This window comes from Eleutherodactylus coqui, chromosome 6, assembly GCF_035609145.1.
Source record: "Eleutherodactylus coqui strain aEleCoq1 chromosome 6, aEleCoq1.hap1, whole genome shotgun sequence".
NCBI classification, from domain to species: domain Eukaryota; kingdom Metazoa; phylum Chordata; class Amphibia; order Anura; family Eleutherodactylidae; genus Eleutherodactylus; species Eleutherodactylus coqui.
Window position 1 is genome coordinate 191666474 of NC_089842.1, and position 17022 is coordinate 191683495.

General features: G+C 45.3%; 1 protein-coding gene across 3 annotated transcripts in view; it reads left to right on the forward strand.

The window, feature by feature from the left end:
• FMN1 (formin 1) overlaps window positions 1-17022 on the forward strand; it is a 374657-nt gene that overhangs the window by 307222 nt on the left and 50413 nt on the right. For all 3 annotated transcript variants that reach the window (XM_066608501.1, XM_066608502.1, XM_066608503.1), the window contains 2 exons: window positions 5992-6051; window positions 6191-6311. In XM_066608501.1, coding sequence (XP_066464598.1) covers window positions 5992-6051; window positions 6191-6311 — 181 coding nt within the window. The remainder of the gene's footprint in view (window positions 1-5991; window positions 6052-6190; window positions 6312-17022) is intronic.

A 17022-nucleotide genomic window follows, 5' to 3' on the forward strand; every position in this document is an offset into this window, starting at 1 on the left:
ACCCTGTCTATCGGCCGAGCGTGAAAACCCAGTCAATATACGCATGTCTGAATAAAGCACTACAACATTTTTTTTTCTTAAATGTTTGGTTTTGTGTCGCCACATTTCAAGAGCCGTATTAATTTATTTTTCCGTTGCCAGAGCTCTAGAAGGCCTTTTTTTTTTTTGGTGGGATGAACTCTAGTCTTCATTTATCTAATTTTTAGGAACATGTAAAATTTTGATTGCTTATTATTTAATTTTTTTTCTTGGGGCAAGATTAACAAAATCTGTAATTCTGGCATGTTTTGTATTTTTATTTTTCACTGCATTCGCTGAGCAGTATAAAAAAATAATTCTACAGGCCAGTACGATGATGCCAAATTTTAAGTTTTTTTCTTTTTCACTACTTTTTCACAGATTAAAAAAACAAATAAATATATATATATATATATATATATATATATATGTATGTATGTATGTATGTATGTGTGTGTGTACATGTACTAGCTGATATACCCGGCTTCGCCCGAGTTAATTTGGTACTGGTATTTATCTGGTGTTCACACGGAAAATCTTATGAAGTCGTGGTGGTTACTTTAGAGATACCGAGGAAAAACATATGTTCACCATTTTGCATAGTTCTCTGCATTACCCAGGAAACACTATGGGGAGGTAACCATGCAACATTTCCTTTATATAAAATGGCATTAGGAAGTGAGAGAATTTGATTACGTACATAAAATTTGGACACTAATTCTTTTGCGCTTAGAATTGAATAATCGAGTTGGGACCCATTAGCTTTTCCTATTTATGACATAATCAATGCTCGTGCCAAATTTCCAGTTTCTATGACACCGGAAAGTGAAAAAATTACATTCCGCACGTAAAATTTGGACGCCAATTCTTTTGCGCTAGAATTGAATAATCTAGTTGGGACCTACAAACTTTTCCTACTTATGACATAATCAATGCTCGTGCCAAATTTCACATTTCTATGACACCGGAAAGTGAGATAATTAGATTCTGTACGTAAAATTTGGACGCTAATTCTTTTGCGCATAGAATTGAATAATCGAGTTGGGACCCATTAACTTTTCCCATTTATGACATAATCAATGCTCGGGCCAAATTTTAAGTTTCTATGACATTGGAAAGTGACAGATTTAGATTACGTACGTAAAATTTCGATGCCAATTCTTTTGCGCTAGAATTGAATAATCGAGTTGGGACCCAATTACTTTTCCTATTTTGGAGATAATCTATGCGTGTGCCAAATTTCATGTTTCTACGACATGGGGAAGTTGGAGAACTTTTGGCGAGTCAGTGAGTGAGTCAGTGAGTGAGTCAGTGAGGGCTTTCGTCTTTATATATATACTAGCTGATATACCCGGCTTCGCCCGAGTTAATTTGGTACTGGTGTTTATCTGGTGTTCACACGGAAAATCTTATGAAGTCGAGGTTACTTTAGAGATACTGAGGAAAAACATATGTTCACCATTTTGCATAGTTCTCTGCGTTACCCAGGAAACACCACGTGGAGGTAACCATGTGACGTTTCCTTCATATAAAATGACATCAGGAAGTGAGAGAATTAGATTACGTACATAAAATTTGGACACCAATTCTTTTGCGCTTAGAATTGAATAATCGAGTTGGGACCCATTAGCTTTTCCTATTTATGACATAATCAATGCTTGTGCCAAATTTCATGTTTCTATGACATTGGGAAGTGAGAGATTTAGATTATGTACGTAAAATTTGGACGCTAATTCTTTTGTGCATAAAATTGAATAATGGAGTTGGGACCCATTAGCTTTCCCTATTTATGACATAATCAATGCTCGTGCCAAATTTCCCGTTTCTATGACACCGGAAAGTGAGAAAATTACATTCCGCACGTAACCTTTCGACGCCAATTCTTTTGCGCATAGAATTGAATAATCGAATTGGGACCCATTAACTTTTCCTATTTATGACATAATTAATGCTCGTGCCAAATTTCCCGTTTCTATGACATTGGGAAGTGAGTGATTTAGATTATGTACGTTAAATTTCGACGCCAATTCTTTTGCGCTAGAATTGAATAATCGAGTTGGGACCCAATTTCTTTTCCTATTTTGGAGATAATCTATGCTTGCGCCAAATTTCATGTTTCTACGACATTGGGAAGTTGGAGAACTTTTGGCGAGTCAGTCAGTGAGTGAGGGCTTTCAGCTATATATATATATGTATGTATGTATGTATGTGTATATATATCATTATTTTTTTATTTTTTTTAATCGCTGCATTCAAAGACCTCTAGCATTTTACTTTTTTTTATCAATGGAGCTGTGTAAGGGTTTTTATTTTGTGGGATGAGTTTTACTTTTTATTAGTACCGTTTGTTGATCTGTGCAGCATTTTGATCACTTTCTATTCTGTTTTTTGTATGGTTAGATAGGCTAAATTAGCCATTTATGCCACTTTTAAAAATTTTTAAATTAGAAAAAATGCACTTTTTCTGTCACACTGTCTCCCAGAAAAAATGCAATAAAAAGCAATCAAAAAGTCGTATATAGAGATGAGCTCGAGTAATGTGCCTTAGCCGAGTATCTCCCCGCTCGTTCCTAAATATTCGGGGGCGGGGGAGAGCGGGGAGGAACAGAGAGGAGATCTCTCTCTCCCTCTCCCCTCCCCCCCCCCCCCCCCGCTCTCCCCGCCGCAACTCACCTGTCAGCCGCGGCGCCCCCCGACTCGAGCGAGTAGTGCCTTAGCGAGTATACTCGCTCATCTCTAGTCGTATATATTCCGAATTGGTACTTTTGTAAACTACAGGACATCCCACAAAAAATTAGCCCTCACATTGGAAATTAGAAACTGAAGATTGAGTTCATAACGCTAGGTCGGGATCAAACTGTAATTTTGATAGCTGATATATGGTACCTAGATTGGAAATCGGGCAATTATAGTACATACTGCCATTCCACACTTGGATCAGAATCGAGGTCTTGTGTTCACCCCAGTGTACCAGTGCTCACACATCTGGCACATTGACCATATAGTTGTTACATATAAAGTTGTGATCAGCCAAGGGTATTCATCACAGGACTTAACTGCATAGATCTACACGCAGACCCGCTAATCGTGAAATAGGGAATGTGGTAGTGGATAACTACGTGGTGTATACTAAAAAAAAAATAACATCCCTAAATATAAGATTTACCTACTGAGGGAAAGCAGAATATAGAACCCATATGGACTTAGGTGAATATATTTGTTTTGGTAGTTATACAAGCTACTGATATTAGACATGATATTTTTCTTAATATGTTTGTTCATTTGGAAGCCGAAGTTTTAAGTAATCACATACAGGTTATATTTTAGGGATCATCCCAGTGACAGAATATATTAGATTCCTCTGACCCTCTGATTTTCTTTTTTGTTATAGGCCGCCTGCACACGGGCGGAAATCCCGCGGTGGGATTTCCCGCGGCATTTCCACCACTGAAAGTCTGCATAGGAGTGCATTACAATACGCACTCCCATGCACACGGCCGCGGTTTGGCCGCGCGAAATCTCGCGCGGCAAACCGCGGCATGTCCTATTTTTGTGCGGGGCACGCACTCACCCGGCCGCCGGCTCCGGTCTGCGCATGCGCCGGCTGCGCCGCAGCCGGCACATGAAAGAGCTGGGGCCGCCAGGCGCGGGAGAGTACGCGCTCGTCCCTGCAGGCTCTCGGGTCGGGTCCCGCGGCGAGAATTCTCGCTGCCGGATCCGACCCGCTCGTGTGCAGGCGGCCATAAGCTTGGGAATGAAACAGATATCAAGTATTGCTACAAAATAAATACATAAACTACACTCTAGTAGAAAATCTGTAGTCAAAAGTCATTCAAAGGTAATTCTTCCCCCTTCATGTACAGCCTGATATGATGGGGACAGTTATGCGCATTTATTAAGATTGGTGTTTCATATAGCAGTCTTAAAAAAAAATAGTTGCATCTTTTTCCTGCAACTCTCTTTATTATGAGGTGTGCGCATCTTAAATTTAGCACATCTCTGGCTCCCTGTGTGCCTCAAACTGAACTGCTATGTGCTAACATATGAGATTTCTACTATAAATTACACCAGTTTCTGGCACAAACGATAGTAAATATGGGTTTTCGGGGGGTTAAGCCACACTCGCATAAAAAGGTAAAAGTTGCAGATTTTGCTACAAATATGGCATGCACCAAAATTTGCAACTTTGTAAACTGCTTGTTACATTAGCTGGAAAAGAGAAGCCTCACAATGGGCACTCATGTTGACAAGACATCTAGATTAGCTATACGAGGGGCCGCTGATAAGTCTTTGGCTTTAGCCAGAAAGAAACGAGATAGGAAGATGAAACTTTACATTTATTCCACATGCTCTCCACTGATGTCAGCACACTTCTTACATCGGTATTCCAAATTCTGTAAGCCTAGCAAAAAGAAGGATTTCGGTTGTGCCTCAAACCAGTCATCCGTAGAAGCTATGGCATCAGAAATGGTGTGAAATTTGGTACCCTTGAGGTGTTCTGGTTTGGAAACAGATGATAGTCGGAGGGAGCTAGATCTGGTGAATAAGGTAGGTGGTCAACCAGCTGGAAGCCTAGTTTCACCAGTTTTGCCGTGGTAGCTTGTGCAGTGTGAGCGGAGGCGTTGTCTTCAAGGAACAAGATTCCTTTGGACAGCTTGCCGTGCCTTTTAGCCTTCAGAGCTGCCTTCAATTGGCCCAAAAGTTCAATGTAATACCTTGCATTAATGGTGGAACCATTCTGAAGGTAGTCCACTAGCAGCACGCCCTCCTTATCCCAGAACACAGACGCCATCATCTTTAGTAGCTGATTTTTGCACCCTGAACTTCTTTGGGTGAGGAGAACCACTGTGCCTCCACTCTTTTGACTGCTGCTTGGTTTCAGGGTCATACAAATAAATCCAGGTCTCATCCATAGTGACCAGTCGATCCAGGAAGTTCTTATCAGTCCAGAAACGCTGACAAATGGACCGGGAAGTTTTCACTCGCATGCTTTTCTGAACTATTGTCAAAAATTTGGGGACCCACTTTGCAGATAGCTTCTTCATGTTCAAATGTTCATGGATAATGACACAAACATGTTCACGAGAAATCCCCATGATGTCTGCTAGTCCTTTAGCTGAAATTTGCCGATTCTCTACTATGAGGTTGTGCACATCATCGACAATCTCCAGTACAACAAACTCTCTGTCGTCCAGGACGTTCCTCATCATTGGTGCTGAAGTGGCCCGTTTTCAATTTGGCAACCCAGTTCTTAATTGTAGAATATGAAGGGCATTGATCCCCCAATTTCTGCTACATATCAACATGAATATCCTTCGCTGACTTTCCTTGCAGAAACAAGAATTTTATCACTCCTCTGCTCTCATTTGCTGTGAATGTCGCCTTAGACTCCGCCATTTTGTTTTCCCGCGTGCCTAGATCACTGTTGCTATAAGCTACAAATAAAACATTTTGAAAACTTTTATACTAGACACATAAGGCTTATACTAGACACATAATGTGATGTAACATTCGCTACCATAGAAACAAAAAAAAAAAAACACAAAGCCAAAGACTTATCAGCACCCCCTCGTATACATTAGATACTGTTGCTGTTGGCCCACCACTCCTTACAGAGACAGCCAACTCGCTTGACCCCTTCTATGGTTGCCAATGTTCAGCTTGGATTCACCAAATTTTTATAAGCGACGGAGGGAAAAAAATGATCAATAAGGCCAACTTTGTATATAATAGAAGTAGGACAGCAAGTCTAAATGTTGAGTTTGCTGGTTAAAATTACTGGCTTCAAAGTATGTTCTTTCTGCTATTGGCATTTGTTTTTTACTTTTGCTAATTCATTATTAAAAGAATAAACCTAAACCTTGTCTAGCTACAAATAGCTGTATTATACATTTCTGCCAAGGAACAGCATGCTCTGTAGGTCTGCTTTGTATTTTATTATCTCTTATGCTGGCCGTCTTCCTTTCTTTTCAGGATAATGGACTCAGCCTTGTTGATTATGTGGTCCGATATTATCTTCGGCACTTTGACCAGGTGAGAGTGTTATATATATATATGATGTTTTACCCCGTTTTATGTTATTTTTGTTTTATAGCCATAATTTTTTGTTACCTATTTCACATTGTTCAACTTGTTTAGAAACTGCATGTTCTGAGAACTGCCTCTTTCCTAGGATGCAGGGACAGATAATAGTGTCTTTCCATTGCCCGAACCTCAAGATTTCTTCTTGGCTGCACAGGTGAAGTTTGAAGATGTGGAGAAAGACTTAAGAAAGCTCAGCAAAGATCTAGATGGTAAAGTATAATGAATTTAAGAAGTTGCAAAAACATGGTGTTTTGTTATAGCGTAAGGGTGCCTGCACACGAACGGAATTTCCAGCGCGTTATTTTAGGCACATTATCTGCCCCAGACCGCAGCCAATATACTCCTATGAGGATCCGCAGTTGTCCCCAGACGGACTGATTTGTATCGCGTTTTTTCACGCGCGTGAAAAAATCTGCGACCTGTTCTAATTTGGGTCGGATTCTGCGCGTGAAGCCTCCAATACAAGTGAATGGGTGCGTTTTTTCACGCAATACATCCGCAGTGCAGCTGCAGATGGAGTCACTGGTTGCTATGACTACAGGAAGTAGGCATGGTAGGAGGCGTCCGAACACACAGCACAGAGCTTCACAGGCAAATTTGTAGAGGGAGATAGGTAGTATTTCTTGCCAATGCAGGATCTAAGAATGCAAAATCTGTAGTAATGAATTCGGCCGCCTGCAGACGAGCGGGTCGGATCCGGCGGCGAGAATTCTCGCAGCGGGACCTAACCCGAGAGCCTGCAGTGACGAGCGCGTGGTTTGTTTGCCGCATGACATTTCGCGTATTGTAATGCACTCCTATGCAGACTTTCAGCGGTGGAAATACCGCGGGAAATACCGCCGCGGGATTTTCGCCCGTGTGCAGGCGGCCTTCCTCTTGTGAATTTTTTTGCAGTGACTGAAATAAAGTCACGCTGAAGAAGCGCCTGAAAAAAGTTACATGGATCAACCATGCCCACAAAGACATCTGCTCACCGGGTGAAAGCATGTTGCCAGAATAATTTAACGGTGCTCGCACAAGCATGAGGGACAAAACGGAGTCTGGGTGTTGGTTTTTAAGCTGTTTTCCAAGGAATGGGCAGTTCTCTAGGGGTTGGGTTTACAATAAGGGGTGTCTGCTGGTTTTTCTGCACATTTTTTTCCGCAACACATCCGCGTATATCCGCGCGTGATTTTTCACGCATCCGCACCTATCCGCAAGCACATTTAGGTACCATACGCGCATGAAAATCCGCTAGCGGAATCTGGAACGCTCGTGTGCAGGCGGCCTAAAGATTTCAAATATTAGCCGGTCAAATTGTGGCAGGAACTTACAATACTTAGTATATGGCTGAATATTTCTCTCCTAAACAGAGCAAACTTGTGCAAAGAGCTACAACCCCTATAAAAGACTCAACTGACAATGTATTACATTGTTAACCATTCATTTCAGTGTCTGCCATGTATATCCCGTTCTCCTATAGTGGCCACTGCAGAGGAAATTTAGAGTTTTCCACAACTTCTCCAGTTGATACCAGTAGTTTCCGCTTCCGAACCCCTGGTGAGCAAATAATCACGAGCAAGTTGTAATTTAGAGGAGTAGTCAAGATGGGTGGACGGCTTTTGGCATTAGGCATGATTTGAGTTGTTTTACTAAAATATGTCATCTTAAAATTTCACTGTCACAAATTTTAAGTCAGAGTAAAAATTTAGTTTAGTGAATTTCATTATTTAACATTTAGACCAAAAAAACAGTCAGTACTGGGAAGCGGATCAGCAGATGAATGTCCAGTCTGGGCTCTGAAGGCAAGAAACCAAAAATGTTCAAACAGAGCTGATGATAATGGAAATCTAATTTTTCTAATATGAAATGATAACATTAATGTAAACAATATGGATACTTTGTTAATATATGATGTGTATAACAATAATAAAAATGAACTTGGGGTTGGGAGGTTCAGTACCCATGTACATCAAATCTGTGGGAAATGGACTTTAAGCATGCAAGAATTCCTCTCTGTCATCTGAAAGGCCATGTGTTTAACTCCACAGAGCTTTCTTGTTTAATAAGAGAAATACTTATCCCCGTGCTTGTGTAACAACAACTTAACAGCTCCAAGAAAAGAATTTTCAATTGGTAAAATGGGGTTGTGGAAGAAAAGCACAGGGCCAAGATTAGAGAGGGGAGAGATTTTTAAAGCTGGGACATAAAATAAACAGTTTATAAGCTTTGCTTACTCTTTGACGGGTATGTTTGAGGTTAGGAGATCAAAGGCAGCTGCCGTAGCAGCACCATGTAGATTGGGTTTCTTAATTTCAAGGGTTTTTTTTGCTAATATATTATTAAAAGAAAACTTTTAATTTGCAGATGTCTTGTTGCTCATGTTTTATAAGGACCTTAGTTAATCTTTTCCTTAAGCTCTATAGCCAAAATTTGCTAGAGAAGGGAGAGCTGCTTTGTAAAAGTAGTTCTTCACCTGAGGGTGCATTCACACGAGCGTAGGCGTATTTACGTTCGCACGTGCGCAGCGTATAATCGCCGGAAAGAACGTTTTTCGGAGATCATGACCAGAGCTAGAAAGCGTATTATCGTTTGTTCCTACATTGCAAACTATCTTTTCGGCCATCGAATATGCGTTGGCGCGTATTTCGGTGGCGTATGTTCTGTGTTTTTTTCGGGTTGCCGTTTTTATGCGCCATAAAATCGCCCGTGCGAACGAATACATTCGAAACCAACGCCTGAGATGGTCACGTATATACGATTGGGCGCAAAAACGTGCCGTTTATGCGCTCGTGTGACTGCACCCTGAGACTGATGCGGCACATCCGTAGATATGGTTGGCTGTTCCCTTGAATGGCCACTATATGCTACATCTCCTCTGTCATCTGCTGCAGAGACCATGTATGGCCAGGTGAGGCACCCCTGGCAAATCGGTAATTGCTGGTAGTCAGGGGGGTTTTGAAAGATCAGGAGCATGAGCCCCATGGCATATGTTGAACTTCTAGGCCCCCCTCCAAAAAAATTATATACATAATTCCCACAAAACATTGCTGCCATAATACAAAGGCCAAACATTTCCACCATAAAGTAATTAAATATTCCCATCATACACTTATGAATTGCAATATTACTAATATCACTATACAAGGCCCAAATATTATTGTTAGAACATGAATACTATACCATTAAATACTGACTGAATATTACCATAGTGCTACTGAATAAACACAATACAAAGGCTAATAATCTTACTATACCAGTCGCAAATATTACACCATGACTACTACCATTATCACTACATGGTGACTAAATATTTTCATAGTGTTAGTGTATAAACACTGTACATAAGCCTTAGCACTATACCAGGAGCCAATAGTACCACCACACTGTTATTCAGTCATTACCATAATGTTACTGAATAAAAACCACTATGCAAAAGCGAAATAAAGAAACGAAGGTTAGATTAGAATACTAATAGGGACTTACCCGGTACTGAACAGGGTCCAGTCGTGTACAGGCCCTGTCAGCACCTCCTAGTCCAAGATCGCCTTAACAATTAAGATGAAAGTCCTTCCTCCGCATCTGGAAATTCGGAGAGCTGCAGGGTTCCTTGGGTACCCCAAACAGGGGACCCAAAAATAGAAAAGTCAAATAGAGAAAAAAATGGCCCCAGCGCTCGCTGGAGAAGAATGTTCCAATGAAATATAAAAGTAACTGGTTTATTTGCAACGCCTTTCAGCCAAACATGGCCTTTTTCAAGCATAAAAATTAATCATACATAAACAGTATATATAGACAAAAACAAGACTTACAATCAAGAAGTTCATCAGTGCTCCCATGAGCTGTGCATGTGTCCACAGGCGGCGGCCATCTTTGAGGCGGGGACAACTCTAGATAACACACCCCGTCATAAAACTATTGTGTACACTATACAAAGTTGCTATACACACCTCTCCATCTTTCTTATATAAACTGTCTTCCAAGCGGATAGCGTCAGATAGTAAAAAACAAATCCAAAAGTGATATATTCGGCATTCTTCATTAACTTGAAACGATCATGTGATGTGTGACATATAAGCACATGACTCCGCGCTAAACGTCAATATAGATAACAAACCCTACAACATAGAGCTAACAGGGGTCATGTGATCCCAGACATTAGCGCACGTGACGCCTACGTCATTGTATCGTGCGTCCTTGCGTTATCGTAGGGAAGGAGGCAACATGCCCACCCACCCCACGTCATCACGTTCCTCGTTGCCAGCGCGCTGCGTGTCATAGCGCTCACACAAGGAAACGTGAAGCAATCACAAAAGGAAGCCCTAATGTGGGGGCATGGTTGGATGAGTTACCCCGATCATGTGACCTAACTCTCGGTCACTAGAATTGTATGAATCGGTGCGTTTATTGCGTTGTCTCAAAAAGATAATAAATTATTACGGACATTGCACTGTGGAAAAAAGGGGGAAGAGGGGAGGGACAGAAAAAGGAAGGGGAACAAGGGCCAAGATAAAATATTGGATCTTTGTAGCTACCGAGACACCAGCTGGCTCACATAATGAGTAGAGATGAGCGAACGTACTCGTCCGAGCTTGATACTCGTTCGAGTATTAGCGTGTTTGAGATGCTCGTTACTCGTAACGAGTACCACGCGATGTTCGAGTTACTTTCACTTTCCTCTCTGAGACGTTAGCACGCTTTTCTGGCCAATTGAAAGACAGGGAAGGCATTACAACTTCCCCCTGCGACGTTTAAGCCCTATACCACAAACCTGCAGTGAGTGGCTGGGGAGATCAGGTGTCACCCGAGTATAAAAATCGGCCCCTCCCGCGGCTCGCCTCAGATGCGTTGTGAGATAGCTGAGGGACAGTGCTATTGGTGCCGGAGCTGCTATAGGGAGAGTGTTAGGAGTTAGTGTAGGCTTCAAGAACCCCCAACGGTCCTTCTTAGGGCCACATCTAACCGTGTGCAGTAGTGTGGAGGCTGCTGTTAGCAGTGTTGTACATTTTTTTTTTTTTGGTATATCGGCCATGCAGAGCATTGCGCCCTGCAGTAATACTACAGGGACAGAATTGTGTAGGCAGGGCCAGAAGACATCTTATAGATTGAATATACGCAGTGGTCCTTTTGCAAAAAAAGATTTGAAAAAAATCTATTTGGCCTGCCTGTCACTCTGCTCAGTGTTGTGGGTCCGTGTGTCCTGGGGGTAAAATTTCTCCAAATAAATACGCAGCCAGCTAAGTGTTACAGCAGGCTTGCGCCAAATTATTTCCTGGCTCTGAAATCACCGCTCTGTTGCACTTAATAACAGTGCAACACTGCAGTTCCGTGACACACTACAGGGACAGAATTGTGTAGGCAGGGACAGAAGACATATACTATTGATTGAATATACGCAGTGGTCCTTTTGAAAAAAATCTTGAAAAAAAATCTATTTGGCCTGCCTGTCACTGTGCTCAGTGTTCTGGGTCTCTGCTGGGGGTAGTAGTTCTCCAAATTCATACGCAGCCAGCTAAGTGTTACAGCAGGCTTGCGGCAAATTATTTTCTGGGGTTCCGTAAATGAAGTCAGCCTCCAACCACAGGCCAATAAGCGGCACATTTAATTACAGCGTTCTGTTTCTGCACTACTGCTAATACACCATGCTGAGGGGTAGGGGTAGGCCTATAGGACGTGGACGCGGGCGAGGACGCAGAGGCCCAAGTCAGGGTGTGGGCACAAGCCGAGCCAGTGCGGTGGCCAGGGGTAGAGGCAGGGCCAGACCGAATAATCCACCAACTGGTTCCCAAAGCGCCCCCTCGCGCCATGCCACCCTGCAGAGGTCAAGGTGCTCTACGGTGTGGCAGTTTTTCACAGAGATGCCTGACGACCGACGAACAGTGGTGTGCAACCTTTGTCGTGCCAAGATCAGCTGGGGAGGCACCACCACCAGCATGCGCAGGCATATGATGGCCAAGCACCCCACAAGGTGGGACGATGCCCGTTCACCGCCTCCGGTTTGCACCACTGCCTCTCCCCCTGTGCCCCAACCTGCCACTGAGATCCAACCCCCCTCTGAGGACACAGGCAGTACCGTCTCCTGGCCTGCACCCACACCCTCACCTCCACTGTCCTCGGCCCCATCCAGCAATGTCTCTCAGCGTAGCGTCCAGACGTCGCTAGCGCCACAGTTCGAGCGCAAGTACGACGCCACGCACCCGCACGCTCAAGCGTTAAACGTGCACATTGCAAAATTGATCAGCCTAGAGATGCTGCCGTATAGGCTTGTGGAAACGGAGGCTTTCAAAAGCATGATGGCGGCGGCGGCCCCGCGCTACTCAGTTCCCAGTCGCCACTACTTTTCCCGATGTGCCGTCCCAGCCCTGCACGACCACGTCTCCCGCAACATTGTACGCGCCCTCACCAACGCGGTTACTGCCAAGGTCCACTTAACAACAGACACGTGGACAAGCACAGGCGTGCAGGGCCACTATATCTCCCTGATGGCACATTGGGTGAATTTAGTGGAGGCTGGGACAGAGTCAGAGCCTGGGACCGCACACGTCCTACCCACCCCCCGAATTGCGTGCCCCAGCTCGGTGGTGGTATCTGCGGGGGTGTATGCTTCCTCCACTAAACCCTCCTCCTCCTCCTACGCAACCTCTGTCTCGCAATCAAGATGTGTCAGCAGCAGCAGCACGTCGCCAGCAGTCGGTGTCACGCGGCGTGGCAGCACAGCGGTGGGCAAGCGTCAGCAGGCCGTGCTGAAACTACTCAGCTTAGGAGAGAAGAGCCACACGGCCCACGAACTGCTGCAGGGTCTGACAGAGCAGACCGACCGCTGGCTTGCGTCGCTGAGCCTCCAATCGGGCATGGTCGTGTGTGACAACGGCTGTAACCTGGTGGCGGCTCTGCAGCTCGGCAGCCTCACGCACGTGCCATGCTTGGCCCATGTCTTTAATTTGATGGTTCAGCGCTTTCTGAAAAGCTACCCCCACTTGTCATACCTGCTCGGAAAGGTGCGCCAGCTCTGCGCACATTTCCGCAAATCCCACACGCACGCTGCCACCCTGCGGACACTGCAACATCGGTTTAATCTGCCAGTGCACCGACTGCTGTGCGACGTGCCCACACATTGGAACTCTACGCTCCACATGTTGGCCAGACTCTATGAGCAGCGTAGAGCTATAGTGGAATACCAACTCCAACTTGCGCGGCGCAGTGGGAGTCAGCCTCCTCAATTATTTACAGAAGAGTGGGCCTGGTTGGCAGCCATCTGCCAGGTCCTTGGAAAATTTGAGGAGTCTACCCAGATGGTGAGCAGGGATGCTGCAATCATTAGCGTCACCATTCCTCTGCTATGCCTCTTGAGAAGTTCCCTGCAAAGCATAAAGGCAGACGCTTTGGAATCAGAAACGGAGGCGGGGGAAGACAGTATGTCGCTGGATAGTCAGAGCAACCTCATGTCTATATCTCAGCGCGTTGAGGAGGAGGGGGAGGAGCATGAGGAGAAGGGGGAAGAGACAGCTTGGCCCACTGCTGAGGGGACAGATGCTGCTTGCCTGTCATCCTTTCAGCGTATATGGCCAGAGGAGGAGGAGGAGGAGGAGGAGGGGGAGAAGCATGAGGAGAAGGGGGAAGAGACAGCTTGGCCCACTGCTGAGGGGTCAGATGCTGCTTGCCTGTCATCCTTTCAGTGTGTATGGCCAGAGGAGGAGGAGGAGGAGGAGGAGGGGGAAGAGCATGAGGAGGAGGGGGAAGAGACAGCTTGGCCCACTGCTGAGGGTACAGATGCAGCTTGCCTGTCATCCTTTCAGCGTGTATGGCCAGAGGAGGAGGAGGAGGAGGAGGAGGATCCTGAAAGTGATCTTCCGAGTGAGGACAGCCATGTGTTGCGTACAGGTACCCTGGCACACATGGCTGACTTCATGTTAGGATGCCTTTCTCGTGACCCTTGCGTTACACGCATTCTGGCCACTACGGATTACTGGGTGTACACACTGCTCGATCCACGGTATAAGGAGAGCCTTTGCACTCTCATTCCCGAAGAGGAAAGGGGTTCGAGAATGATGCTATACCACAGGGCGCTGGTGGACAAACTGATGGTAAACTTCCCATCCGACAGCGCTAGTGGCCGAAGGCGCATTTCCGCGGCCCAGGTAGCAGGGGAGGCGCAGAGATCAGGCAGCATGTACAGCGCAGGCAGGGGAACACTCTCTAAGGCCTTTGACAGCTTTATGGCTCCCCAACAAGACTGTGTCACCGGTCCCCAGTCAAGGCTGAGTTGGCGGGAGCACTGTAAAAGGATGGTGAGGGAGTACGTAGCCGATTGCAGCACCGTCCTCGGTGACGCCTCTGCCCCCTACAACTACTGGGTGTTGAAGCTGGACACGTGGCCTGAACTCGCGCTGTATGCCCTGGAGGTGCTTGCTTGTCCTGCGGCTACCGTCTTGTCAGAGAGTGTGTTTAGTGTGGCTGGGGGAATCATCACGGATAAGCGTACCCACCTGTTAACCGACAGTGCCGACAGGCTTACACTCATCAAGATGAACAAAGCCTGGATTTCACCAGACTTCTCTTCTCCACCAGCGGACAGCAGCGATACCTAAGCAATACGTAGGCTGCCCCCGCGGATGGAAGCATCGTTCTCTATCACCATCCAAAACGGGGACCTTTTTGCTTCATCTATCTGTGTCTAATATTCATCCTCCTCCTCCTGCTCCTCCTCCTGAAACCTCACGTAATCACGCCGAACGTGCAATTTTTCTTAGGCCCACAAGGCTCAGTCATATAATTTTTCTAAACAATTTTTATACGTTTCAATGCTCATTAAAGCATTGAAACTTTCACCTCAACCAATTTTTATTTTAACTGGGCTGCCTCCAGGCCTAGTTACCAATTAAGCCACATTAACCAAAGCCATTAATGGGTTTGACCTGCCCTCTCGATTGGGCATGGGCAATTTTTCTCAGGTACATTAGTACTGTTGGTACACCAATTTTTGTGGGCCCTCGCCTACAGTGTAATCCAATTAATTTTTGTCCCACCTGCATTACAGCTGACATAACATCAGCTGTGATGGGCACTGCAATGGGATATATTTATGTACCGCCGGTGGGTTCCAGGGAGCCACCCATGCTGTGGGTCCACAGGGAGTTGTAACTACATGTGTCCACTTCTAAAGAACCCCAGTCTGACTGGGGCATGCAGTGTGGGCCGAAGCCCACCTGCATTAAACATGACATTACTACCTCAGCTGTGATGGGCAATGCAATGGGATATTGTTATGTACCGCCGGTGGCTTCCTGGCACCCACCCATGCTGTGGGTCCACAGGGAGTTGTAAATGCATCTGTTTCCACTTCTAAAGAACCCCAGTCTGACTGGGGCATGCAGTGTGGGCCGAAGCCCACCTGCATTAAACATGACATTACTACCTCAGCTGTGTTGGGCAATGCAATGGGATATTTTTATGTACCGCCGGTGGGTTCCAGGGAGCCACCCATGCTGTGGGTCCACAGGGAGTTGTAAATGCATCTGTTTCCACTTCTAAAGAACCCCAGTCTGACTGGGGCATGCAGTGTGGGCCGAAGCCCACCTGCATTAAACATGACATTACTACCTAACATGGGAGAACGAAACCTGCAAATCTCACAGGGGTGATAAGTTCTTGAGAGTAATTAAAGACAATTACCTGAACCAACTTGTGCAGGAACCAACAAGAGGGAGAGCCATTCTGGACCTAGTGCTAACTAACAAACCGGAACGTATAAAGGGGGTGCAGGTTGAGGGGCACTTGGGGAACAGCGACCACAATATAATCAACTTCCAGCTGTCAATCAATAGGAAGCCTTATCAGGGAGTGACAAAGAAACTAAACTTTAGTAAAGCAAAATTTGATGAGCTTAGAACTACTATCGGTAACATTAATTGGGACAACATCCTCAAAAATATCAGTACGGAGGAAAAATGGGAAAAGTTCAAAAGGATCCTAATCGCCTCATGTGAGCAGTCCATTCCCTTTAAAAATAAAAGAAACTCAGCTAAAAGGAAACCAATGTGGTTCGACAAGACGGTACGAGGGGCAATAAACGAAAAGAAGAAAGCGTTCAAACTACTAAAGCAACAAGGCAGCGAAGAAGCGCTAAAATCATACAGGGAAAAAAACAAAATATGCAAAGATACGATTAAAACTGCCAAGGAGGAAGCAGAAAGACGGATCGCAAAAGAGAGCAGAAACAACCCGAAGCTATTTTTCAACTACATAAACAGCAAAAGGATTTGCAGGGAGAGCGCTGGCCCTTTAACCCCTTCCCGCTCCTGGACGTACCTGGTACGTCATGGTAGCGGGATACTTCCCGCAACATGACGTACCTGGTACGTCATGCCATTAAAGTGTCGCCGCGGTGACAATCGCGGCGACACAGCAGTGATGTCTGCTGATATAGTCAGCAGACAAGTGCTGCGTCCGGGCTGGGGACCAATCAGAGCGGTCCCTCCCCCACGATCGCTGTGATTGGTCAGAGAAAAACTCCCTGACCAATCACAGCGCAGCAGCGGACTTCGCGCTGTTTACAGTAGGGGCTCCATGTGCAAGCATCCGGTGCTTGTAGATAGAGCACCTACTGTGATAAAAAAGAGCGATTAGTGTGTAGATTAGGCAGGGAGTGAGTGTAGTGTAGTGTAGTGTAGTGTAGTGGAGTGTAGTGTAGTGTAGTGTAGCAGAGTGGAGTTAGTGATCAGTGTAGTGGAGAGGAGTTAGTCATCAGTGTGGTGTAGTGGAGTGTAGTGGAGTGTAGTGGAGTGTAGTGTAGCAGAGTGGAGTTAGTGATCAGTGTAGTGGAGAGGAGTTAGTCATCAGTGTAGTGGAGAGGAGTTAGTCATCAGTGTAGTGGAGTGGAGTGGAGTGGAGTGTAGTGGAGTGTAGTGGAGAGGAGTTAGTCATCAGTGTGGTGTAGTGGAG